Raw genomic sequence first — 27,326 nt, forward strand, 5'->3', positions numbered from 1 at the left:
AGAGTAATTTTTCAAATGCCTAAATAATTACAAGGATACTTGGAGATTATTCCTCACTCAAGAATCATATCTACCCTTTCCCCTGCACTGTTGCGTTTTGCTACTTCTCTCAACTTTGCATTCTCGTGTATTACTTGGTGGTTTAGCATATAGGTCAGACAGCATCTCATGGAAGCCAGGTGGTAGCTTTGTGACTTTTGAGGTTTCAGGGCTCTTGGAAAACTCTCCTGCTTCATTCTTGTTTTCTATGATCGCTGCATACAATTCATGTTTTTGATCAACCTGAGTATATTCGTAATCATCTTCTGAATCTTGCTGACTCCATTCAGGTGCTAGGTTCACATAATCTGTGTCAGAAAATGTGTCCCTGTCTTTAATATTCTCCCCTGAACTTTGGTAAATTGGCCTTTCTATGCCTTTAAGGAAAGATGACCTCTCCTTGAGGGAATAGGGAAATTCTCTCTCAGAAATATTCTCATAAAATGAACTTGCTTCTGGATCATCACCGTCCCCACATTCTCTGTATTTTGTAGGATCAGGTGTGAACTTTTTTGTGTCCTCTTTCTTAGATCTTTCTTTAGACAGCAGGACAGTGGCATAAATGATTGGGTCTTCTTCCCTTTCTTTTGTAGATGGAGTATTACCAATTGATCCCACACTTGGCTCAGCTCCACAAGCAGATTTATAGTCTTTCCCATCTTGATTTAATTTACTTTTTGCTGTTTTTGAACTTTTCTCAGGGTTCTGCTCATTCTTCAAGGCATGCCCACTTTCGGCCTTTTTGTTGAATAATTCTTGAGGAACATTTGGAGCGTTTGATGCTCTTCGGCCAGGTCGTTTGGAAGTCTCAGAGATGGGTTTCAATGGTCGACATTCTTTGTTGGATTCTAATTCTTTAACAAATCTCCCAACAATGTGGTAAATTTTTTCAACTTCCTTTGTGTTGAATTGAAAAACCCCTTCACCGGAATCACATCTTCTGCCTGCCTCAAACGTGAAAACTGCCTGCAGAAAAAAAAATCTATGTCAATCTATAATTGTCCACAATATAAAATTCACAAAACCACATTTGGCTTTATGTAATATCGAAATATGTAACACATTTCATGTCTGTCAAGTGTAGAAAATCCGTTGCATGTGTTGTTTTCAGGAAAATGAAAAACTGTGATGAAGCAAAAGTTGTTTGTTACCCCAGATTGCAAATCACTGTCATTCAAGCCATACTCAAATTAAATTACATATCCCTTTTGGTTCTCCACTGGTGAGGTATCAAATACATTCTGTATCAGGTTCACCACCTGAATCTCTAAGAGGGTTTCAACAACTAAGTTACAGAGAAAGGTTGAACAAGTTAGGTCTTTAGCACAGAAGGTTAAGGGGGGACTTGATAGAGGTCTTTAAAATGATAAGAGGGATAGACAGAATTGACGTGGATAAGCTTTTCCCATTGAGAGTAGGGAAGATTCAAACAAGAGGACATGACTTGAGAATTAAGGGACAGAAGTTTAGGGGTAACATGAGGTGGAACTTCTTTACTCAGAGAGTGGTAGCTGTGTGGAATGAGCTTCCAGTGGAAGTGGTGGAGGCAGGTTTGATTTTATCATTTAAAAATAAATTGAATAGGACGGGAAAGGAATGGAGGGTTATGGTCTGAGTGCAGGTAGATGGGACTAGGAGTGAATAAGTGTTCGGCATGGACTTGGAGGGCCGAGATGGCCTGTTTTCCATGCTGTAATTGTTATATGGTTATATGGTAAAAATATAGGGATTTTTCCAGAGTTTTGAGATTGAGGGCCATCCATGGTAACTTACTGCGATGTAGTCTTCGTTATTGGTTGCATTTACGGCAATGTCTAAAATGTACTAGATAGCACTTCCACCGTAAGATAATTATTTAATAAGATCCTCAGAGATTACACAATAATCTCTCTTAAGATCCTCTGTATCTTCCTCTATCACTTCAGTGCAACTTGACTTGGCAACTCTGCCCGGGAAACACAAGAAATTACAGAGCTATGGAAGCAGCCCAGAACATCATGCAAACAAGCCACCCTCCCCCTCTGTTGACTTAGGAAAGCAGCCAACATAACCAAGGACCATTCACAACCCAGTCATTCTCCCTTCTCCCATCGGGCAAAAGATACAAAAGCTTGAAAGCATGATTCAAGGACTGCTTCTTCTCTACTGTTATCAGACACTCTTAAAAGCCAAGGATGCATTCCTAATCCCCAAACTGCTTGGTTGCAGCCCTTGTACTCTCTTTTATCTGGAATTTCTCAGAATTTTGCATGGTTTCATTGTTCTTATGTATGGATGTTTCACCTGGATAGCCGTGCAAAACTAAATTCCCAATGTATCGTGGTACAATGATAAATTAATAATACCACCAAAAACTCTATAGAAAGCTCAGACAAGGAAAACATATACATCTGGTGAAATGCAGTGCCCCAGATTCAATTTAGACAGTCAATAATTAATTGCTGAATGGAGATGGTACAGCCTTGAAAGTGCATGGGGTGGACAAAAATACTGAGATGGTGGTTGAATGAGAAATACATGCCCACCATCTCAAAAGGATGAGAAATACATGTGAATATCTATCATAGTCTTGCAGATGATTTGTGATCACAATTTTGCTCATCATATGGACCACATCCAAGAAATAGGATCTAACCATTGAAGGGGGCCTGTGAATTAATCACATCCCACAGATTCATCCAGAGGTAAAGATAGGAATGGTGGATAGTTTTGGTCACTTTGCTAGCATCTGATGATGTTTTTTAAAGGGCAGCTTGATTTGCAGACCCTTACGGTTTTTGGCTGGGTTGATGACACAGAAGGTACCGAAGGAACAGTGATCGAATTAGCATAGAACTTGTCAACAGTCATCCTTTACAATCCTGAGCCTGGAGCAGGGATGAGATTGGTTCATTAGGCCAGCAAAGAAAATCCCAACTCTTGTTACAGTCCAACTCATGAAATATACAGCTGGACATATCCTGAAAACTGATTGTCTTGTTCAGAAGGACACAAGGAATCTGATCCAGGCATTAACACAGGTCTCAATCTGATAATTGTTAATTAATTGACCTATGAGCCAATCGGCCCAATCTACATGTTTGCAATGGAGTGGAACACCTTTATCTTTTAAATACCCTATATCGAGGCCTGCATAAAGAGATCAATTGCTAAGATAAACCCTACATTTTAACAACCAAAGGAATAAATCAATATATCATTCTTTTGCCCATATTCAAACAACAAACAAAATTTGCTTGATTTTGTCTCTGCCTGCTGCAGTAAATCTAGCACAAAAGATGGGTTAGGGTTAGGTCTAGCCTTGTCCTGTTCCAGTGAGGTGCATTTCCACTGAACAGTTGTTTATAAGCGTGAGGGAAAACTTAGTAAGCACTTTCAGAATGCCAATAAACTGAAATCTTTTATCTATTAAAAGTTTCTTTGTTGTGCTCATGACTGGGATCAAACATTTCTATATCATATAATTCAATGACCATGTATCTGCAAAGCAAAATGGAGGTGGTACAATCAAAATGGAGTACTGTGTCAATCAATTAGTCACAGGTATAATGAGTAAATTACAGGTAGTGCCTACTCTATGTTCAAGCGTGGAAGTCCAATCAGGTTATATTTCCTATTGGCATCATTTTATCTGTAATTTTGGGAAAGCTGATCCTGAATGGCAAACCATGGCAGTAATCATCAGATTGCCAGAAGAACAAAGATAAGCATAAAAATAACAGTACAATGGATTGTACACAAAATTGCTGGGGAAACTCAGCGGGTGCAGCAGCATCTATGGAGCGAAGGAAATAGGCGACGTTTCGGGCCGAAACCCTTCTTCAGACAATGGATTGTTTGTGTCTCAGGAGGAATAGAAATACGTCAGTCTGGCCTTGAGAATTTCTTGGAATTTCCATAATCCTATGTAGACTCCACTGTTTTTTATTGGCCTTGGTTACCAAAGACTTCATTAAATGTATGCCCAGGAAGTGGTCCAGTATCTTAAATCTCCCAATCTGGTTTCATACTTCTTGCTCCAACATCAAATATGCCAGTTTCAAGGGGCAGCCCTGGATTTCTAAATGAGATCTAGCGTTAAAATGGCTCAGGTATGAGAGCACTGTTGTGATTTACCTCCAATTCAATCTTAAAGAGTCCCCCAATCATAACCATGGCCATATTAGTTGCTAAAACGTGACTGTTTTATAGTACTATGTTTTTCACCTCATGCACATCTGTCACTCTGGTCTCTGCTTCCCTCAATACCTTTTGCACCATAATGCACAATGAATCTCAAATTGCATATATTCAAATGATCTCAATTGGAACTGGCTGATGGCACTGATTTCGAGCAGAGCTATTTCAATATGTATACTGCATCAGTGGACATGGTCCATAACAAGCTTAACAGAGTTAGTTTGGAAACAGAACATAACACATAGCAGAATTTTAAAAAAAAAACAGAAAATGCTTCACCTGATCTTTTCCATATCTCCGCAGTAATTGGTATGGCCATTTATAGACAACTTCCTTAGTTACGGGATCACTCAAAATCAGACTGTCATTCCCAACTATCAACGTGTATTTTCCTGTAAGATTGCATCTAGTTGTAGTTGCCGTCTTCTGCACAGTCACAGTGAACTGGTTATCAGGCTTTACTGTGGAATACATTATCAATCATCTTGTTACAAAGTTTTTCCATACACGATCTTTAAAACTGAAATTAATCTGTTCCACTACAGGAATGTAAGATAGCTCTGTGGTTGTGATTATTGATCATGCCAGAGTATTACTTTGTAGTTTGTGCTTCTGAGTAAAAGAATGATGAACATTTCACGGGATTCCTTCCATGAAAAAGAGGTGGCCTCACAATCTCGCCATGAATTTTGCACAGTTACCTGCACCAACCAAGTGCTCTTTTCCATGTTGCCGCACCATTCATAAGTTCATGTTCATGTTATAGGAGCAGAATTAGGCCATTTGGCCCACCAAGTCTACTCCACCATTCAATCATGGTTTATCTATCTTTCCCTCTCAATCCCATTCCCCCACAACATCCAGTGTTCCAGAAAAAACAATTCAACCTGTCCCTATAGATCATATGCCCTAATCCAGACATCATTCTGATAAACCTCCTCTGCACCCTTTCCAAAGCCTCCACATTCTTCCTGTAATGGGGCAACCAGAACTGCACAAAATACTCCAAATGTGTCTAACCAAAATCGTGTAAAGCTACATCATAACTTCCTGACTCATTCTCAATGCCCCAACCAATGAAAGCAAACATACCAATTAGTTTTTCTACCAGTCCATCTACTGTATATGTGTTGCCATTTTCAGGCAGTTATGGACTTGGACACCAAGATCCCTCAGTACATCAATACTGTTAAGGGTCATGCAATTAATTGTCTATGTCCCCCTTATATTTGACCTCCCAAAATGCAACACGTCACACTTGCTCGGTTTAAACTCCATCTGCCATTTATCTCCCCATTTCTCTAGCTGATCTACATCCCACTGTATAATTTGACAGCATTCCTATCTTCTCACCATAACCCCCTGTCTTTTCTCAGTAAGCCAGTTCTGAATCCATGTGACCAAGTTACTGATAATCCTGTGCACCTTCTGGGTTGGCCTACAACGGGGGATTTTATCGAATGCCTTACTAAAAATGGACAACCTCTTTGATCATCCACGATTCCTTTACTTTGCTATCCTTATCCCTCTTCCTTTTCTGGAACATGCGGATTCGGAACATCGGTCAACCGTCCTTTAAACAATTCCCACATTTCAAGATGTAGACTTACCCAATAACAATTGCTCCGTGTACCCACCCAAGCTCCTGCCTCATAACATTACAGTTTGCCTTACTCCAATTAAGCACCTTCCCTCAAGTTCCAGTCTTCTCCCTTTTCAAAACAATCTTACAACTTATAGAGGTGTGATGACTATCTCCAACATGCTCTTCCACTGAAACATCAGTAACCTACCAGGCTCATTCCCCAAAACAAGGTCTCCGAAGAAGGATCTCGACCCGAAACATCACCCATTCCTTCTGTACAGAGATGCTGCCTGTCCCACTGAGTTTCTCCAGCATTTTGTGTCTATCTTTGGTTTAAACCAGCATCTGCAGTTCCTTCCTACACACTAGTATGTTCCCTTCTTGGCCTGGATCATCCACATCCACATTCAGATACACATCTTAATTCTGCCGAATCTAAGCCGTTGGCATTAAGCAAGTCCCAGGCAATATTGGGAAAGTTAAAATCACCCTCTCGGTTCTTTTGGCATCTTTAAGTAATCTGTCTGCATATCTGTTCCTCTATCTCCTGCTTGTTTGTAAACAAAACTTCCCTCTCCCTCCCATTAACCCTTCTACCAATCACTCTCTCATTTTTAACCCATTATAACATGGCACTTTATAATTTCCTATACCTCAGTTACGCCACTTTGAACATTTACTGTTCCAAAGTAACTTTAACTTTGCCAAGTAAAGGATCATAGGGAACAAGCAGGAAGGTGGAGCTGAGGCCGATGTTGGATCAACCCTGACACTAGTAAATGGCATAGTGATTACACCAATGCTCAGTCCGCCTTGGCCTACGCGATCTCCTGATTGCCAAACATTTTAATTCCCCTTCCCATTCCTATACTGACCTTTCTATCCTGGACCTCCTCCTCTGTCAGAGTGATCCCACAAGCAAATTGGAGGAACAGCGCCGTTTCATACTTCTAGTTTCCCTCAGTCTGAAGAAGGGTTTCAAACCCTGAAACATCACCTATTCCTTTTCTCCAGAGATGCTGCCTCACCTGCTGAGTTATTCCAGCATTTTTTGTCTAACTTTGGTGTACCCAGCATCTGCAGTTCCTACCTACACAGTGATTACTTGACCTACTCTTAATACCCTAGCAAGTCAGATGAAGAGGGCATTAACATTTTATGTGATTAAGCAAAATTTGCACAAACAACAACTGCATCCTTAAAGTATGCTGTAGACATTACTTTACATTGGATAGCATATGTATTAGTGCACCTTGAGATATGGATGAATAAAGCTCATTATCTTTCATCGAAAATGAATCACCGGATGACATGGAACTGGATGCTGGAAAATCTGCACTTTTATTCTGCGCATTGGTATCCTGGCAACATAGAGGAATGAAAACAAATAGTTAAACAATTTAGCAAAAATTAATAAACAGTATAATGTTCTATTTCTATACAACATTTCTGCACTTCTACCCACTTTGAAATGGGGCGATCCTAGACCGAGCCCAATTTATTGACAGCCAAGATTAACTGCTGTGAGTATTTTCCTCGTGCTCCTCAGAACAATTTAGTTCATCAAATGCAACATATGCTGCTTTGTAAAGATACCATCCAATAACATACAATTATGCCATTGATTATTGCAGAACACATACACAAAGCATGTGTGTGTACTTTTGTAATATTTCAAAGGTAATCGGATACATGTATTGTGAGGAGCAACATTGCAGGACTAATAATATTCTGTAGCCAATCTTAGGAATGTTTCTAAAAATGTATTTTGTGTTTATAACAGTGACTTCACTTAAAAATGAATTTGAATGTAAAGCACCAAAGTGGCCTGAAAGGGTCAGGTAAGGCACTTTATAAATGCAAGACATCCTTTTATAGCATGGTATGGTACAGTTGGAGAAACATTTCCCTTTTCCTGAATTTGGAATTTTCTTGAATCAGCTGTAGCTATGTCTAGATACAGAGAAAATCTCCCTCCATTCTGGTCACTGCTACGAAGACACCCTGCGCTAACCTTGGAAGGGGATCAATCCTATGCATTCAGTTATTGATAAGTAGGAATGTAGGAATTGTGTCAAAGTACTTAAGGGGGAAATTCCTCCAGTGTAACCATACCATTAGCAAACTAATTCAGACTTCCAAACCCATTTAATATTAGATCATAGAATCCTTACAGCCAATAGACAAAGGCTTCCTCCTCAATAGTCAAGGTTGCTGCTTAGCCCCCTGCTCTACTCACTCTATACTCATGACTGTGTAGCCGGATACAGTTCCAACTCCATCTTCAAATTTGATGATGACAACACCGTTGTTGGATGAATTACAGATGACGATGAGTCAGATTATAGGAGGGAGATCTTTCAACTGACCAAATGGTGCCAGAAGAACACCCTTGCTCTCAACATCAGTAAAACCGAGGAACTGATTGTTGACTTCCTAATGGGCCTGTCCCATTTAGGCGACATTTTAGTCAAGTGCAGGAAACTCTGCGCTCGCCACATGGCCGCCACATGTTCGCTGGTGGTCTCTGGTGAGTCTCCTTCATGGTCGCGAGGAGTTCCCGCATTCTGGGAACTAGTTGCAGTCTTAGTATGGTCGCCGCAAATTTTTCAACTTGTTGAAAATTTTTCTGTGACCAAAAATTGGTCGCCATGAAGATAATCGATAATCCTATAGTCGTAGGTGCAGTTGTAGTGGGGTCGCCATGTAGTCGAGGTAGTTTTAGTTCATCGCCTTTGCTGTCCAGTCATTTTCATTGGCTCATTGGAGGAAAAAAAAACATAAGCAGTTGTTTTCAGAGCCAAGGATAACCGACCGGTAATGTTAAATGTCCACCGAACTTCACAGCTGTGTATCTCTGGCTTCTTATAAGTTGTCTGGCTTCTTAGAAGTTGTCTCCACCCCTTCTTCCCCTCTTCCGTGTGTGTGTGTGTGTGTGTGTGTGTGTGTGTGTGTGTGTGTGTGTGTGTGTGTGTGTGTGTGTGTGTGTGTGTGTGTGTGTGTGTGTGTGTGTGTGTGTGCGCGCGCGCCACTCTGACAGTCGCCAAAAACTTCAAATTCCTGCACGCCAATATCTCTGAAGATCTGTTCTGGATGCAGCACATTGATGCAATCATTAAAAAAAAGCTTGTCAATGCTTCTACTTCCTTAGGTGTTGAGGAAATTCGGATTTCAAGGAATACTCTCTTGAACTTCTACCGGTGTACAGTAGATAGCATATTGACTGCTTACATCACGGCCCGGTTCAGTAACTCGAACGCCCAGGAATGAAGAAGATTGCAAAAAGTAGTGAACACTGCCTAGTCAATCACAGGTACTGACCTCCCCACCATTGAAGGGATCCACAGAGTCGCTTTCTCAAAAAGCCAGCCAGCATCATCAGAGACCCACACCACTTTGGCCACACACTCATTTCACTCCTGCCATCAGGAAGAAGGTATAGGAGCCTAAAAACTGTGATGTCCTGGTTTAGTAGTAGCTTCTTCCCTACAACCATCAGGCTACTAAACATTACAAAATAAGCTCGGAACTACATCGTGACAGCGCCCCCTCCCTTGGATGCCAATCTGATCCTTATCACTGACTGACTGGCAAGGAGAGGCCAATACCTAGCATCATTGATAACAGGAAGGGGGAAGAGGGAAGGGAGAAGGGGGGAAGGGGGAAGGACTGCAGCGAGAAGCCTGAGATTGCCATGCCTCTTCAATTAAAGACCAGGACTGAACTGCCAGGGCAACTCCAAGATCACCAGTATCCATCGCACATGCAGCCTGATGGTGAGGGCCAGCTCCTCTCTGTGGTCCTGGACTTTCTTACCACTGTAAATATAATATACCATGTGAGTTCACCCTATTGCAAGTGTCGGTGTGGTCACTGCCGAAGCCGGGTAACCCCTGATTATTATGGTGTTTGCAGAGTGTTATGTTTACATATCTGTTGTGCTGATGCAGGTAAGAATGTAATTGTTCCATTTTGGGACATGTGACAATAAAACACTTTTGACTTGAAATCTAAACTTTCCATACTTTACCTACCACAAATGCCTGCTCACAGAGACAGGTGATCCACTGCATCACGCCATGCTTTGGAGCTGCCAGTATCCAGTTTTTCTCCATGGTGTTAATGTAGAATGCAGACATATCTTTTGGCGTGTTTTCCACTTCAATCCGATTGATGCTGATACAGTTGGACAGACAAATTATCCTCTCCATTTTTTTGGAATTATATTTGTCCAAGAATGTGCTGCCCTCTTTTGCATCAAATTGCTCTAGCCTGGCAATGCTGGATGAACTCGCTGGATACAACATGAACAAACTTTTCTTCCAAATTTTCTGAAATTACAAGAAGGGTTCAGTTAGCACCAGGGCATAATAGAAAATCGGATCTTCCCAGCACACCTGAACGCTGAAAGCACAACTTCGTGAATGACGGTAACATTGGTGGTATGGTGGACAGAAAAGAGGTTCCTCTAAAGTTTCAACAGGATCTAGATCAACTGGGGAAATTTGGCAACGGAATGGCATATGGAATTTAACTCAGACGAGTGTGAAGTTAAACCGGGAATGGACATGCGCACGGAATGGCAGACGTTTGGGTAATGCTGCCGAACAGAGAAACAAGTACATACTTTTTAAAGTAGCAACATAATCAGACAGTGAAGAAGGTCTAGGGTATGCTTGCCCACATCAGTCGAGGCACTGAGCATGAGAGTTTGGACATCATGTTACAACTTTACAAGACCATAGTGAGGCCCCACCTGGAGTATACAGTGCAGTTCTGGTCTCCATGCAATAGAAAGGGTGTGATTAGGCTAGAGAGGGTGCAGAAATTATTCAACAGGATAATGCTGGAACTTGAGTTATAAGGAGAGATTGGGTAGGCTGGGGTGAAGGAGGTCAAGAGGTGTACTTATTGAAGTACATAAAATCATGAGGAGCATAGAAACTGGCGTTGGTGGCAACCTTTTTCTCAGGGCAAGGTAGACTGAAAACAAGGTTTAGGGTTTATAGGTTTATGGTGAGTGGGGAAAGATTTGACGGGAACCTGAGGGGCAACTTTTTCCATACTGGGTGAATGGAATGAGTTGCCACAGGAAGAGGATGAAGCACAATTACAATCTTTACAGACATTTGGATGGTAAATGGATAGAAAATCTTTTGCGGGATTTGGCCAAAATACAGACAAATGGGACCAACTGAGGTTGCGTCACAGCTCTAGCAAACTGCGTTTAATCCAGACTTTGATGCTGTTTGTGTGGAGTTTATATTTTCTCCCACGTCGTAGTCCGTTAATCAATTACTCACCATACATTGCATGTATTGTGTTGATGATTGGAATGATGGGAATGTAGGGATAATAGTCAGGATTCATGTAAATAAGAGAATTGATGGACTGAATGGCTGGATTACGTGGTCTTCGTGATTTAAATATAATGTGCCGATAATATATATTACACAATTGGACTATGCTGTTGTCTGTACTATGATCACCATTATTTAAAAAACATATTTGCTGATATAATCAGATCAAACACGAGAACTAGGGGCTAGTGGAGTCAAGGGATATGGGGAGAAGGCAGGCACGGGTTATTGATAGGGGACGATCAACCATGATCACAATGAATGTCGGTGCTGGCTCTAAGGGCCGAATGGCGTCCTCCTGCACCTATTTTCTATGTTTCTATGTTTCAAACATCGTAGATAGACACGAAATGCTGGAGTAACTCAGTGTGACAGTCAGCATCTCTGGAGAGAAGGAATGAGTGACGTTTTGGGTCGAGACCCTTCTTCAGACTAGAAATCATAACTTGTTTCTCACTTATAGAAACCAGTCCCATCGTTAATGGCAATGATTCAGTGGGAATGCCTAACTCTCTTTACATTGTGCTTGTGATTTCGATAGTTCTTTGGAATTTCACCATCTAGAAAATGTAAGATTTTTCTTTGACACATTATTTGGCTTATTTTTCCAAACATATTATAGAACTTTCAATGTAGGAGGGAAGTGTAGATGCTGGTTTACACCGAAGATAGACACAAAATGCTGGAGAAACTCAGTGGGACAGGCAGCATCCCTGAATAGAAGGAACGGATGACGTTTTCGTATTGAGACACTTCTTCAGACCATTGACTTTCTGCTGGTCTGATCTGTACCACATAACAGCGTACTAAATTTAGCAAAAACTTTTAAAACCAAAAAAAGTACTTCTTGATTTAGGAGTTTCTAAAGGTTTGCACGCTCATTTTCAGAATAAAGCTGAAGACTGTGGTTTAAATTATTGCAGGCACTTCTTAAATATGGCAAGTCAGTAAATAAGGGCTACTGGAAATAGTCATAGTGCAAAACAGCATGGAAACAGGCCCTTTAACGAGCCTTGTCTATGCTGAGAATGTTGATATTCTGGGTTGGTCCCATTTACAGCATTTGGCTCATAGCCCTCTAAACCATTAAGGGCCTGTCCCATTTGGGCGTCATTTGGGCAACATTTAGGCGACAGCCTAAAAAGAGGTTGTCACGTCGTGATAGGGTCGTGACACGGGCGTGACGCGTGGTGAGACGTGGTGACACATGCAGCGACACGCGGTAACGCGCGGTGCTTCACTGTTGCCCCAGGATTTTGGAATGTTCAAAATCCTGGGGCTACATTTGGGTGCGCCCTGTCACACACTGACATATGCTGTCCTGTGGGTGACGCCCAGTTAGGGTTAAGGCTGGGGTTGGGGTTAGGGACCACAGATGGGCTGTAAAATATTCTTCCTTCAATGCATGGATTTTAAACATTAATATATTAAAATTAATACAATAAAATCAATTGTGCAAATGAAAAGATGTCTGAGTCGTTCAGTTTTATTTATAGATGTATTGGTCCACTTCCAGATCCGATCACCGTCTCTATAACTTTTCACAGGGATAGATTCAGTGAGTGTAGACTGAATCCCCTCTTCCCCCCATCCCTCCTTCTCCACTCCCCCCCTACCCTTCTCCCCTCCCCTCTCCCCCCCCCTTCTTCCCTTCCCGCCTTCTTCCTCCCTGCTCCACTCTTCTCCCACTTATCCACTAGCCCCCCTCCCCTCACATCCCCTTCTCCCCTTCTCCCTCCCTTCTTCCATTCTCCATCCCCCCGTCTTTACCCGACGCCCCCCCCCCCCCCCATTTGTGGACCCAGCCTGAGACCAGCGATCCCCCGCACACTATCCCACAATTTATACAAACCTGTGCGCCTTTGGAGTGCGGGAGGAAACCCAAACCCTAAACCTAACCCTAGCCCTAACCCTAACCCCTAGCTTCTGAACTGCTAGGACTCAGAACTGCTGTAGTTTTGGGAGCAACAGCAGCAGGAGTTTAGCAAGAGATACGACTGATTGGCTCTAGCCCAAGTGGGGGGAGAGAAGTGAAAACAGTTAAAGTAGGTGCCAAGGACAGGCAGACTTGACTCAGAACTGCTGTAGTTTTGGGAGCAACAGCAGCAGGAGTTTAGCAAGAGATACGACTGATTGGCTCTAGCCCAAGTGGGAGGAGAGAAGTGAGTCAGTGCTGGGAAAACAGTTGAAAACTGAGGAATTTGGTTTGTAAATTGGTAAATCAGGCAATTTATCAGTCAATTTAAGCAAGACTGCTCTTAGCGAGCGGCAGTGAGTGAGCGAAGTGCCCTGTGAGAAAAGTGTGAGTCTTTGGCTCGAGAGTCTTCGGAGAGGAGACGAAAGAAGGAAATGTCAGGCAAGCTGATTCAGTGCGATGCTTGCAGTATATGGGAGGTCAAGGACACCGCCGGTGCCTCTGGCTGCTACAAATGCGAGAAGTGCATCCAGGTAGAGCTCCTGAAGGGCCGTGTTGGGGAACTGGAGAAGCAAGTGGATGACCTCCGGTTCGTCCGAGAAACGGAGTCGTTCCTCGACAAGTCCTACAGTACGATTGTTACACCTAAGGTACTGGAAGAGAGAAGGTGGGAGACAGTGAGAACGGGAGGGAAGCATGGAATGCCAACGTCCCCGGGTGTTGTACCTCTTGTGAACAGGTTCACCCACTTAGAATCTGTCGGGACAGAAGAGGTGTTTAAACTGGGCGACGGACTGGCTTGTGATGCGAATAGGGCTGTTGAGCCAAAACCAAAAAGGCCTAAGGCAGGCAACGCCATTGTAGTGGGAGACTCCATTGTGAGAGGTACGGACAGGGGTTTCTGCGGCAACAGACGGGATGCGAGGATGGTGTGCTGCCTTCCTGGTGCCAGGATCCAGGATGTCACGGACAGAGTGCAGAAAATCCTCAAGGGCGATGGTGAACATCCGGAAGTGGTAGTGCATGTCGGCACAAACGATGTCGGAAAGAAGGGGATGAATATTCTGCAGCGTGACTTTAGAGAGCTCGGAAAAATGCTGAAAAGCAGGACCTCCAGGGTTGTTATCTCCGGTTTGCTTCCAGTTCCTCGTGCTGGCGAGAGCAGGAACAGGGAGATACGGGACCTGAACGTGTGGCTGAGGAACTGGTGCACGGGGCAGGGATTTAGATTCTTAGATCACTGGGATCTGTTTTGGGGTAAGGGGGAACTGTACAAAAGGGACGGATTGCATCTTAACAGGTGGGGGACCAGCATTCTGGCAGGCAGGTTTGCCACTGCTACACGGGTGGTTTTAAACTGAATAAGGGGGGTGGGGCGTCGAATGGGATAGTGGAGGATGGAGTTAAAGGGAAAGGGTTTCTTAAATGTGTGAACGTAGAGACAGAGGGGTGTAAAATGAGGGTAGAAGCAATAGGTAGCAAGGTGAAAAGTAAAAGTGGCAGGCAGACAAAACCAGGACAAAAATCAGAAAGGGCCACTTTTCAACATAATTGTATAAGGGGTAAGAGTGTTGTAAAAACAAGCCTGAAGGCTTTGTGTCTCAATGCAAGGAGCATTCGTAATAAGGTGGATGAGTTGAATGTGCAGATAGCTATTAATGACTATGATATAGTTGGGATCACGGAGACATGGCTCCAGGGTGACCAAGTCTGGGAGCTGAACATCCAGGGATATTCAATATTCAGGAAGGATAGAGAGAAAGGAAAAGGAGGTGGGGTAGCGTTGCTGATTAGAGAGCAGATTAACGCAATGGAAAGGAAGGACATTAGTTTGGAGGATGTGGAATCGGTATGGGTAGAGCTGCGAAACACTAAGGGGCAGAAAACGCTGGTGGGTGTTGTGTACAGGCCACCTAACAGTAGTAGTGAAGTTGGAGATGGTATCAAACAGGAAATTAGAAATGCGTGCGACAAAGGCAAAACAGTTATAATGGGTGACTTCAATCTACATATAGATTGGGTGAATCAAATTGGCAGGGGTGCTGAGGAAGAGGATTTCTTGGAATGTATGCGGGATAGTTATCTAAATCAACATGTAGAGGAACCAACGAGAGAGCAGGCTATTTTAGACTGGGTATTGAGTAATGAGGAAGGGTTAGTTAGCAGTCTTGTTGTACGTGCCCCCTTGGGCAAGAGTGACCATAATATGGTTGAGTTCTTCATTAGGATGGAGAGTGACATTGTTAATTCAGAAACAATGGTTCTGAACTTAAAGAAAGGTAACTTTGAGGGTATGAGACGTGAATTGGCCAAGATTGACTGGCAATTAATTCTAAAAGGGTTGACGGTGGATATGCAATGGAAGACATTTAAAGACTGCATGGATGAACTACAAAAATTGTTCATCCCAGTTTGGCAAAAGAATAAATCAGGGAAGGTAGTGCATCCGTGGATAACAAGGGAAATCAGGGATAGTATCAAAGCGAAGGATGATGCGTACAAATTAGCCAGAAAAAGCAGCATACCGGAGGACTGGGAGAAATTCAGAGACCAGCAGAGGAGGACAAAGGGCTTAATTAGGAAAGGAAAAATAGATTATGAAAGAAAACTGGCAGGGAACATAAAAACTGACTGCAAAAGTTTTTATAGATATGTGAAAAGAAAGAGATTAGTTCAAACAAATGTAGGTCCCTTGCAGTCAGAAACAGGTGAGTTGATCATGGGGAACAAGGATATGGTGGACCAATTGAATAACTACTTTGGTTCCGTCTTCACTAAGGAAGACATAAATAATCTGCCGGAAATAGCAGGGGACCGTTGGTCAAAGGAGTTGGAGGAATTGAGTGAAATCCAGGTTAGCCGGGAAGTGGTGTTGGGTAAATTGAATGGATTAAAGGCCGATAAATCCCCAGGGCCAGATAGGCTGCATCCCAGAGTACTTAAGGAAGTAGCTCCAGAAATAGTGGATGCATTAGTAATAATCTTTCAAAACTCTTTAGATTCTGGAGTCGTTCCTGAGGATTGGCGGGTAGCAAACGTAACCCCACTTTTTAAGAAGGGAGGGAGAGAGAAAACGGGGAATTACAGACCAGTTAGTCTAACATCGGTAGTGGGGAAACTGCTAGAGTCAGTTATTAAAGATGGGATAGCAGCACATTTGGAAAGTGGTGAAATCATTGGACAAAGTCAGCATGGATTTACAAAAGGTAAATCATGTCTGACGAATCTTATAGAATTCTTCGAGGATGTAACTAGTAGCGTGGATAGGGGAGAACCAGTGGATGTGGTGTATCTGGACTTCCAGAAGGCTTTCGACAAGGTCCCACATAAGAGATTAGAATACAAACTTAAAGCACACGGCATTGGGGGTTCAGTATTGATGTGGATAGAGAACTGGCTGGCAAACAGGAAGCAAAGAGTAGGAGTAAACGGGTCCTTTTCACAATGGCAGGCAGTAACTAGTGGGGTACCGCAAGGCTCAGTGCTGGGACCCCAGCTATTTACAATTTATATTAATGATCTGGATGAGGGAATTGAAGGCAACATCTCCAAGTTTGCGGATGACACTAAGCTGGGGGGCAGTGTTAGCTGTGAGGAGGATGCTAGGAGACTGCAAGGTGACTTGGATAGGCTGGGTGAGTGGGCAAATGTTTGGCAGATGCAGTATAATGTGGATAAATGTGAGGTTATCCATTTTGGTGGCAAAAACAGGAAAGCAGACTATTATCTAAATGGTGGCCGATTAGGAAAAGGGGAGATGCAGCGAGACCTGGGTGTCATGGTACACCAGTCATTGAAAGTAGGCATGCAGGTGCAGCAGGCAGTGAAGAAAGCGAATGGTATGTTAGCTTTCATAGCAAAAGGATTTGAGTATAGGAGCAGGGAGGTTCTACTGCAGTTGTACAGGGTCTTGGTGAGACCACACCTGGAGTATTGCGTACAGTTTTGGTCTCCAAATCTGAGGAAGGACATTATTGCCATAGAGGGAGTGCAGAGAAGGTTCACCAGACTGATTCCTGGGATGTCAGGACTGTCTTATGAAGAAAGGCTGGATAGACTTGGTTTATACTCTCTAGAATTTAGGAGATTGAGAGGGGATCTTATAGAAACTTACAAAATTCTTAAGGGGTTGGACAGGCTAGATGCAGGAAGATTGCTCCCGATGTTGGGGAAGTCCAGGACAAGGGGTCACAGCTTAAGGATAAGGGGGAAATCCTTTAAAACCGAGATGAGAAGAATTTTTTTCACACAGAGAGTGGTGAATCTCTGGAACTCTCTGCCACAGAGGGTAGTCCAGGCCAGTTCATTGGCTATATTTAAGAGGGAGTTAGATGTGGCCCTTGTGGCTAAAGAGATCAGAGGGTATGGAGAGAAGGCAGGTACAGGATACTGAGTTGGATGATCAGCCATGATCATATTGAATTGCGGTGCAGGCTCGAAGGGCCGAATGGCCTACTCCTGCACCTAATTTCTATGTTTCTATGTTTCTGCCTGCTCCTCATGGGAACTAAACTGTTGGCCATGAGTTGTTAGTGGGCTGGGTCCACAAATGGGTGGTGTCCCCCTCTCCTCCCTTTTCCCCGCTCCACTCTTCTCCCCCTTATCCACCACCCCCTCCCCTCACATCCCCTCTCCCTACCTTCTCCCTACCTTCTCCCTTCTCCAACCCCCCCTCCCCCACTTTCCCCGACACCCCCCATTTGTGGACCCAGCCTGTGACAGCTAGATCCCACTAATAGTACTAAATCATCTGTTTTAGTAACATGGACTATGGGATAAATGCAGACTTTGGGAACATAGATATAGGGAAGGGTATAAAACAATTTCTGCAGCATTGCATGTCCAGAAGAGCACAGTGGCCTCCGTCATTCTTAAATGGAAGAACTTTGGAACTACCAGGACTCTTCATAGAGCTGGCCGCCCGGCCAAACTGAGCAATCGGGGGAAGAAGGGCCTTGGTCAGGGAGGTGACCAAGAACCCGATGGTCACTCTGACAGAGCCCCAGAGTTCCTCTGTGGAGATGGGAGAACCTTCCAGAAGGACAACTTTATCTGCAGCAGTCCACCAATCAAGTATTTACGGTAGTGTGGCCAGACGGAAGCCAATCTCAGTAAAAGGCACATGACAGCCCGCTTGGAGTTTGCCAAAAGGCACCTAAACAAGATTCTCTGGTCTGATGAAACCAAGATTGAACTCTTTGGCCTGAATGCCAAGCGCCACGTCTGGAGGAAATCAGGCACCACTCATCACCTGGCCAATACCATACCTACAGTGAAGCATGGTGGTGGCAGCATCATGCTGTGGGGATATATTTCAGCAGCAGGAACTGGGAGACTAGTCAGTATTGAGGGAAAGATGAATGGAGCAAAGTACAGAGAGATCCTTGATGAAAACCTACTCCAAAAGGACCTCAGACTGGGACGGAGGTTCACCTTCCAACAGGACAACGACCCTAAGCACATGGCCAAGACAACGCAGGAGTGACTTTGTTGCATGTCTGAATATCCTTGAGTGGCCCAGCCAGAGCTGGACTTGAACCCGATCGAACATCCCTGGAGGGACCTGAAAATAGCTGTGCATTGACGCTCCCCATTCAACCTGATTTAAGAGGATCTGCAGAGAAGAATGGGAGAAATTACCCAAATACAGGTGCACCAAGCTTACAGTGTTATACCCAAGAAGACTTGAGGCTGTAATCGCTGCCAAAGGTGCCTCAACAAAATACTGAGTAAACGGTCTGAATACTTATGTAAATGTGATATTTCAGTTATTTCTTTTTAATTATTTAGCAAACATTTCTAAACACCTGTTTTTGCTTTTTTATTATGGGGTATTGTGTGTAGATTGATGATTAAAAAAAAAGAATTTAATCAATTTTAGAATAAGGCTGTAACGTAACAAAATATGGAAAAAGTGAAGGGGTCTGAATACGTTCTGAATGCACAGTATGTCTATACAAATGTAATTTAAAAGCCATAATTATTTCTGCTCCTATAGCTTCCTATGTTATTCCAGATATATAGTAGCACAGCGTTAGAGCTGCTGCCCTACAGCGCCAGAGACCTGGGTTCGATCCTGACCATGGGTGCTGTCTGTATGGAGTATGTACGTTCTCCCTGTGACCATGTGGGTTTTCCCCGGGTGATACGGTTTCCTCCTACACTCCAAGGATGTACAGGTTTGTAGGTTAATTGGCATGGTAAAATTGTAAATTGTCCCTAATGTGTGCAGGATAGTGAAAATAAGGAAAGTCCAAGGACCACAATGAGATTTCCGAGTGTGTGAGTGAAAACTACTAAAGTCGACTCTTAAATCTCCCCCCTCTTACCTTAAGCCTATTCTCTTGTTTTAGAATCCTCTACCCTGGGAAAAAGACTATGAGCGCTCATTTTATTCATGCCCATATGACTGTTCACCTCAATAAGCACCTCTCAGCTCCTGAAGCAGTACATTACGAAGGACTGCTCATACTCCAGTCATTACAAACATTACCAATGGCTGCTCCTACTCCTGTCACACTGTTGTTGCCCTTCTCCATTTGAGACAAAATATACAAAAACGTGTACTACCAGATTCAAGAACAGCTCGTTCTCCATCGTTATCAGTCTCTTGAACAGAACTGCGACAAGCTTAGGTCATTTTTTTTGTGTTCAAAAAGGAACTGCAGATGCTAGAATATCGAAGGTACACAAAATTGCTGGGGAAGCTCAGCGGGTGCAGCAGCATCTACGGAGCGAAGGAAATAGGCGACGTTTCGGGCCGAAACCCTTCTTCGGACTCGGACATCCATGGTGAAGATGAGGGGGTGAGGGCCCAGAAGGGTTTCGGCCCGAAACGTCGCCTATTTCCTTCGCTCCATAGATGCTGCTGCACCCGCTGAGTTTCCCCAGCAATTTTGTGTACCGTCATTTTTTTTGTGTTCTCCAATCTCATTGTGGTTGTTGGACTTCCCTTATTTGCATTTTCACAGTAATTGTAACAGCATATTTTGCACCCTGCTTACTTTCTCTTTTACAACACCTGTTATACTCATGTACAGTATGGTATGATTTATCCAAATAGAATACAGAACCAAGTTTCTCACCATATTTCGTGAAAATAATAAACTTATACCAATGCCACACACAGTACATTGAAAACGGCATAAAATATCAGGAGTCCAATCCAATCCAATCCAACTTTATTTGTTAAGCACTTTAAAACAACCAATGTTGACCAAAGTGCTGTACAGAAGAATAAACAAGACATCATAAACAGACAACATAACAGCTCACATGAGGCGCAAAAATTACATATGAAATACAACAATAAATTAAAAGACATAAAACATGAGTAAAAATAATAGCCACGCAATAAAAGCAATCAAAATAAGAAAGGAGTGGGCCAAGCCAGGAGTTGTCTTGGGCTGGATGTTGTCAATGACGCTACACTAGATAGAGTCTATCTATCTAGATATCAATCCATTTAGAGATCTATCTATAGTCTGTCTATCTGTAAAAACATATTCTTACAAGCAACAGGATAACACAGTATTTTACAGGATAACATCAAGCGAGTGTGAATGGGTGACCAATGGGCTCGTTGGCATGAAGGACCTGTTTCCATGCTGATCTCTAAACGAAACTAAACTTGCTACATATTGAAATGCTAGAATGTTCTGCAGCAATGTCTGGCTGTTAATCTCAAGATGAGCTACAGTACGATTAATATCAATATATATAACTTCATCGTATAACTATCACAGGCAGTGGCATGAAATTGGGGAGAAAGGGTTAATTGCTGGTGATAACTGTGATAACAAGTTATTAAGCTCTTTACATGCTTATTTGTGTAAAATGTGCACCAGTTTGCAATGTGCCGCTGAACAAACTCAATTTTTAATTCCTCGACATGCTCCACATTGTGCATGTGTTAGGTCTGGCCTTTTTTATGCTGGGATCTACACTCTAAAAAAAGGAACAGTTACTCAGGCAGCGTGAGATGAAACCTTTGCCTCCAAAAATAAAAATAAACCTACTAAGTCATCAGGCAAGATTTTGCACTCTGTTATATTCTGTGTCATCTACAATCTTAGTCACTCAACTCATGAGTACTATCATCCTACTCCAAGTGAATTGCACATTACAGGCATAGTTTGTTTCCCCATTTCTTAGACAGAGAATTAAATTTAGTTAAAAATCCACCATCTTGAATTGCTTCAAGAAACTGGTGATGCTGCATATTAACTCCATCCTTGTAAGCCTTGATCCACTGCAGTCTGCCTACCATCACAACAGATTCATGGTAGACACCCTGGCCCTAAGCTCATTTCTGGAACACGAAGACACGTGTCAGACTCCTATTTATAGACTATAGCTCTGCCTTCAATACCATAAACCCATCCAAACTCATCCCCAAACTTCTAGGCCTAGGAGTCAGCATCCCTCTCTGCCATTGGATCCTCAACTTTCTAACCCACAGACCACAATCAGTGAAGACTACACATTTTCCATAATACTTTTCAATACCCACAAGGATACGTCCTCAATCCCCGCCTACATTCCGGTCTCGAATGTGTGGTCAAATTCTGCTTTAACTCGATCAACAAGTTTGCAGCTGACATCACTGTGGTAGGCCAGATCGCGATCAATGAGGAGACCAAATACAGGAAAGGAGATAGAGAACTTGTAACAACAACCTCTCCCTCAATGTCAGCAAGATAAAGAAGCTCGTCATCAACTTCATGAAGTGTGGTGGAGTATAGGCCCCAATCAGCATCAATGGTGCCGAAATGGAAATAGTTGAGTTTCAAGTTTGAAAATAAATATTATCAATAATCTGTCATGGCCCAACCACATTGAAGTGACAGCCAAAAAAGCACATCAATGCCTCTACTTCCTTAGGAGACTGAGGAATTTCGGTATGTCTCCAATGATTCTTATAAACGGCTACAGATGCACTATAGAAAGCACGTTGTTGAGTTGCATCGCAGCTTGGTATTACGAACAGCTCTGCCCAAGATCACAAGGAATTGCAGAGTTATGAATGTAGTCCAGTTCATCACACAGACCTGACTCGCCAAAATTCACGCTACTTACACCACCCCACCTCCTCCCTGCACCCGTCAAGCAGAAGATATTGAAGCTTGAAAGTATATACCACCAGACTCGGGAACAGCTTCTTCCCCTCTATTATCAAACTTCTGAATGGTCCTTCCATAAACCCAGGTCCAGTCTCGATTCTCCAACCTACCTTATTGCAGACATTGGACTTTTTCGCTCAAACTGTTATGCTGAGAACTGTAATCTGCACTTCCCTTCACTCTACCTTTTGTACTTGTGTTTGGCTTAATTGTATTCATGTACATCATTATCAAATTTGATTGGATAGCATGCAAACAAATGCTTTTCACTGTACCTCAGTACATGTGATAATAATAAAACAACTTACTGTGTCAAATGTTCTTAATACATGCTATAACAACATTTAAAACATCTAAAAGACATTCAGACAGGTACATGGATAGGAAAGGTATAGAGGAATATGGGCCACATGTGGGCTGCCGGGAGTTTGTAGATGGGGCATCTTAGTCGGCATGGGCAAGTTTGGCCAAAGGGACTGTGATCAAGATCATACATTTTTACTTCTTCAGTACACAGATAAACATTGTTTTGGTCACACATATCAACTCTATCTTGCCCAATCATCTGGACCATGTTTGTTGTTATGCTTGGTAACATTTAATTTAGCGTGTTCTGTTCGACTATAGAAACATAGAAAATAGGTGCAGGAGGAGACCATTCGGCCCTTCGAGCACCACCATTCATTGTGATCATGGCTGATCGTCCCCAATCAATAACCCGTGCCTGCCTTCTCCCCTTATCCCTTGATTTCACTAGCCCCAAGAGCTCTATCTAACTCGCTCTTAAATCCATCCAGTGATTTGGCCTCTGGCAGGGAAATCCACAAATTCACAACTCTCTGGGTGAAAAGGTTTTTTCTCACCTCAGTCTTAAATGGCCTCCGCTTTATTCTAAGACTGTGGCCCCTGGTTCTGGACTCGCCCAACATTGGGATCATTTGTCCTGCATCTAGCTTGTCCAGTCCATTTTATATGTTTCTATAAGACTCCCCCTCATACTTCTAAACTCCAGTGAATACAAGCCTAGTCTTTTCAATCTTTCCTCATATGACAGTCTCGCCATCCCAGGGATCAATCTCGTGAACCTACGCTGCACTGCCTCAATCACAAGGATGTCCTTCCTCAAATTAGGAGACCAAAACTGTACACAATACTCCAGATGTGGTCTTACCAGAGCCCTATACAACAGCAGAAGAACCTCTCTACTCCTATACTGAAATTCTCTTGTTATGAAGGCCAACATTCCATTAGCTTTCTTCACTGCCTGCTGTACCTGCACGCCAACTTTCAGTGACCAGTGTACAAGGACACCCAGGTCTCGCTGTACCTCCTCCTTACCTAACCTAACCCTATTGAGATAATAATCTGCCCCATGTTTTTGCCGCCAAAGTGGATAACCTCACATTTATCTCTATTATACTGCATCTGCCATGCATCTGCCCACTCACTCACCTGTCCAGGTCACCCTGCAACCTCCTAACATCCTCTTCACAGTTCACACTGCCACCCAGCTTTGTGTCATCCGCAATCTTGCTGGTGTTGCTCCTAATTCCCTCTTCCAAATCATTAATATATATGGTAAACAGTTGCGGCCCCAACACCGAGCCTTGCGGCACTCCACTCGCCACTGCCTGCCATTCTGAAAAAGGACCTGTTCACTCCTATTCTTTGCTTCCTGGGTGCCAACCAATTTTCTATCCATGTCAACATCCTACCCCCAATACCATGTGCTCTAATTTTAGTCACCAGTCTCCCGTGCGGGACCTTATCAAAGGCTTTCCGAAAGTCTAGATACACTGCATCCACTGGCACCCCTTCATCCATTTTACAAATTCCAGAAGATTAGTCAAGCATGATTTCCATTGCATAAATCCATGTTGACTAGGACTAATCCTTTTACTGCTATCCAAATGCCCCATTATTACCTCTTTAATAATTGACTCCAGCATCTTTCCCACCACAGGTCAGGCTAACCGGTCTGTAATTCCTCTTTTTCTCTCTCGCTCCTTTCTTGAAAAGTGGGATAACATTAGCTATCCTCCAATCCACAGGAACTGATCCTGAATCTATTGAACATTGGAAAATGATCACCAATGCGTCCACTATTTCTAGAGCCACCTCCCTGAGGACCCTGGGATGCAGACCATCCGGCCCAGGGGATTTATCATCCTTCAGTCCCATTAGCCTACCCAATACTATTTCTCGCCTAATGAAAATTTATTTCTGTTCCTCGACCCCCTTAGATCCTCTGATTACTAAGTTAGTTCCGCCATTAAACAGTATGTCGGGGCAGATTAAAAAGTTAGTCAAGGGATTTGTGAAATCAGGAGGAAGTACAAAAACTGCTGGAAACATTCAGCAAGTCAACTCAAATCAGTCAAGTTTATGGTTAATAGGATTCATGGAATGAAAACAAGTGTTTCCAGAGTGTTATATTTTAGTGCCATATACAATATTAATGGAGTCATAAAGACATAGAGTATGGAAACAGGCACTCAGCCCAAATCGTCTACGCTCACCAAGATGCTCCATCTAAGGTAGTCCCATTTGTCTGCGTTTGACCCATATCCTTCTAAACATTTATTATCCATGTAATAATAATAATAATGATATATTTTATTGTCATTGCACATAAGTGCAACGAGATTTGGTCTGCAGCTTCCATCCGATGTCATAACTTAAACAACTAATAAAATTTAGATTTAGATACCCCAAGAACATGGTTTATAAAAAGAACAGTAAAACAGTCAAAACAGTCAAAACAGTCTAAAGTGCAGATGTGTCTGTGCGACGTGACCATCCGAGGGAGACAGTCCATGGTGGTGGGGGGCACTCAGCAGGGTCGGTTCAGAGCAGCTATAGCTCTGGGAATGAAGCTGTCCCTGAGTCTGGAAGTGCGGGCGTAGAAGGCCTTGTAATGTCTGCCGGAAGGTAGGAGTTCGAACAGTCCATTACAAGGGTGTGAGGAGTCTTTATCGATGCTGACGGCCTTCCTGAGGCACCGTGTGTGGTAGATGCCCTCCAAGGCATCTTTTAATGTCTTTAATGTCCAAATATCTTTTAAATGTTGTCATTGTACCTGCCTCAACTACTTCCTCTGATAGCTCGTTCCATATACCCATCACCATTTGTGTGAAAAAGTTTCCCCCAGGTTTCTGCTAAATCCTTCCCATCTCACCTTAAACCTATGACCTCGAATTTTCCCTGGAAAATAGACTGTGCGTCTATCGATTTCCCTCATGATTTATACACCTCTGTAATATTACCCCTCAGTATCCTGTGCTCCAATAAATAAAGTCCTCGCCTGTCCAGCTCAGACCCTTGTCACCATCCTCATAAATCTTCACTGCCCACTTTCCAGCATAATAGCATCCATCCTTTTAGTGATGTGCCCAATGGAGGCCAACCTCACACGTCAAGGCCTCTTCCCTTCTACTCTGGCAGCAAGTCTAAGTGCAGTCAAGCCACAAAATTTTCTGAGGACCACTGTGGCCTAACTATGAACAAGCGAGCAACAATGATGACCAAACATGGCATGGCTGAAATTAGCAGTGATAACATTTTTCACACAGAACTGTCGCACTTCCTTTAATCTCCCTTGGTTTCCTTTTTTTTTTTTTAAACCGTCTGCTTTATTTTCCAGTAAGCTGCACCCTGAATATATTTCAATTTTACCGTAAAGCTCAAATTCTTACACTGTAGAGTATCGCTGAATGAAACTAATATTGAATTTTAAAACTTCAGATAAATTGTCACAATGTCCTCACTAACATGGATCTGTCAGCCAACCCAAATCAGGGAAGAAAACATAATTGGAGAATACTTCGTCCCGGTGGTGAAGAGAAGAGAGAGCAAGCGGTGGGGAAGTGGGAAGGGGGGTGGGAGTATAGGCGAGTAAGACGCAGGGAGTTGAAGGATTTGGCCGTGGGTAAATCCTGAAGTTTGAGAATGTAAAGTTGTTTTTAAATGCACAACACGGTGCGGAATACTTAATGCCTCCCACCTTGAAGTGAGCTTCTCCAGGACAGAAGCAGCGCACACACCAGACGTCAAACAAACCAATTGCTCGCTGAAGGTAGACACAAAAAAACTGGAGTGACTCAGCGGGTCAGGCAGTGAGTGTTGTTAATTACATCGTGCAATATGCCCATCTCTTGCGTGGCTGTAGAAGGGTCTCGACCCGAAACGTCACCCATTCCTTCACACCAGAGATGCTGCCTGTCCAGCTGAGCAGCTCCAGCTTCTTGTGTGTACCTTGCATGGTTGTACAGTTTGAAGTTTCACGCGTACGCCGTTGCGCCTTCAGCCCTCTCCTGTTCTAGTGGCCATGGCTGGTCTTCCATCCCCTTTCTACTCGACATAAACGCGAGTTCATTCCAAGCACCGCTTCCCGTGTTCACGTCTCATTTCCCATTCCCATGCCGATCTACACTGGATAAATAACCTACCAAGTGTTATATTATATTTCCATTCTTTTGTTTTCAAATCCTTCCACAAATTCTTCTGCAGTCCTACGATAAAGGATCTCGACCCGAAACATCACAAATTCCTTCTCTCCAGAGATGCTGTCTGACCCGCTGAGTTACACCAGCTTTTTGTGTCTATCTTCTGTGACTTTTGAACATGGTTGCATTGAATCACTCCAGCTTTGCTGACCGTAGAGGGTCAGTTGTCAAAACTTTGGGCTCTGATAGTACCCTCCTAACCCTCGCTCTTTTTGTCCCTCCAAGATCGAACTCCGACGAACTTCCAGGTCGTTTACTTTAATATCTCTTTCTATGGCCCATGGTCGGTTTTTGAATCGGAACGCTCGTATGAGATATTAGGCATTTGTAACATGCCAAGGGTGTGCAATGGTAATTACAGGTGCAGTTGCGTTTATGACCTTATTTACTGCCCAATGCCCTCTACACTTTGAGCCAAAATCTTGCACATGAAGGCAAAATAACTTACCATCCCAAATTTGTAGTGCTGCATTTGAAGTATTCCTTCTTTGATGGGCTTCTCCATTGCAAGTCTCTCAGATGTTGGTTCCTTCTACCGTCACTATGTAGTTATGTGCTCAACGTCTGAACCTTCACTTCCTACATACTCACTTCCTCATTGTTGTGGGAAATCGATTTGAC

The 27,326-nt window shown here is 43.1% G+C and overlaps 1 protein-coding gene across 1 annotated transcript; it reads right to left on the reverse strand.

Annotated features, from left to right (window-relative positions):
- dok3 (docking protein 3) lies at nt 1-27,320 on the reverse strand. Its single transcript, XM_033029686.1, has 5 exons — nt 27,154-27,320; nt 9,838-10,134; nt 7,056-7,164; nt 4,498-4,679; nt 1-1,005 (listed from the first exon to the last, which is right to left on the reverse strand). Exons 1-5 carry the CDS (start codon nt 27,208-27,210, stop codon nt 58-60), a joined length of 1,593 nt encoding a protein of 530 aa, XP_032885577.1. The 5' UTR covers nt 27,211-27,320; the 3' UTR covers nt 1-57.
- Nucleotides 27,321-27,326: the final 6 nt, after the last annotated feature.

The sequence above is a fragment of the Amblyraja radiata genome, chromosome 11 (assembly GCF_010909765.2).
Source record: "Amblyraja radiata isolate CabotCenter1 chromosome 11, sAmbRad1.1.pri, whole genome shotgun sequence".
NCBI lineage: Eukaryota > Metazoa > Chordata > Chondrichthyes > Rajiformes > Rajidae > Amblyraja > Amblyraja radiata.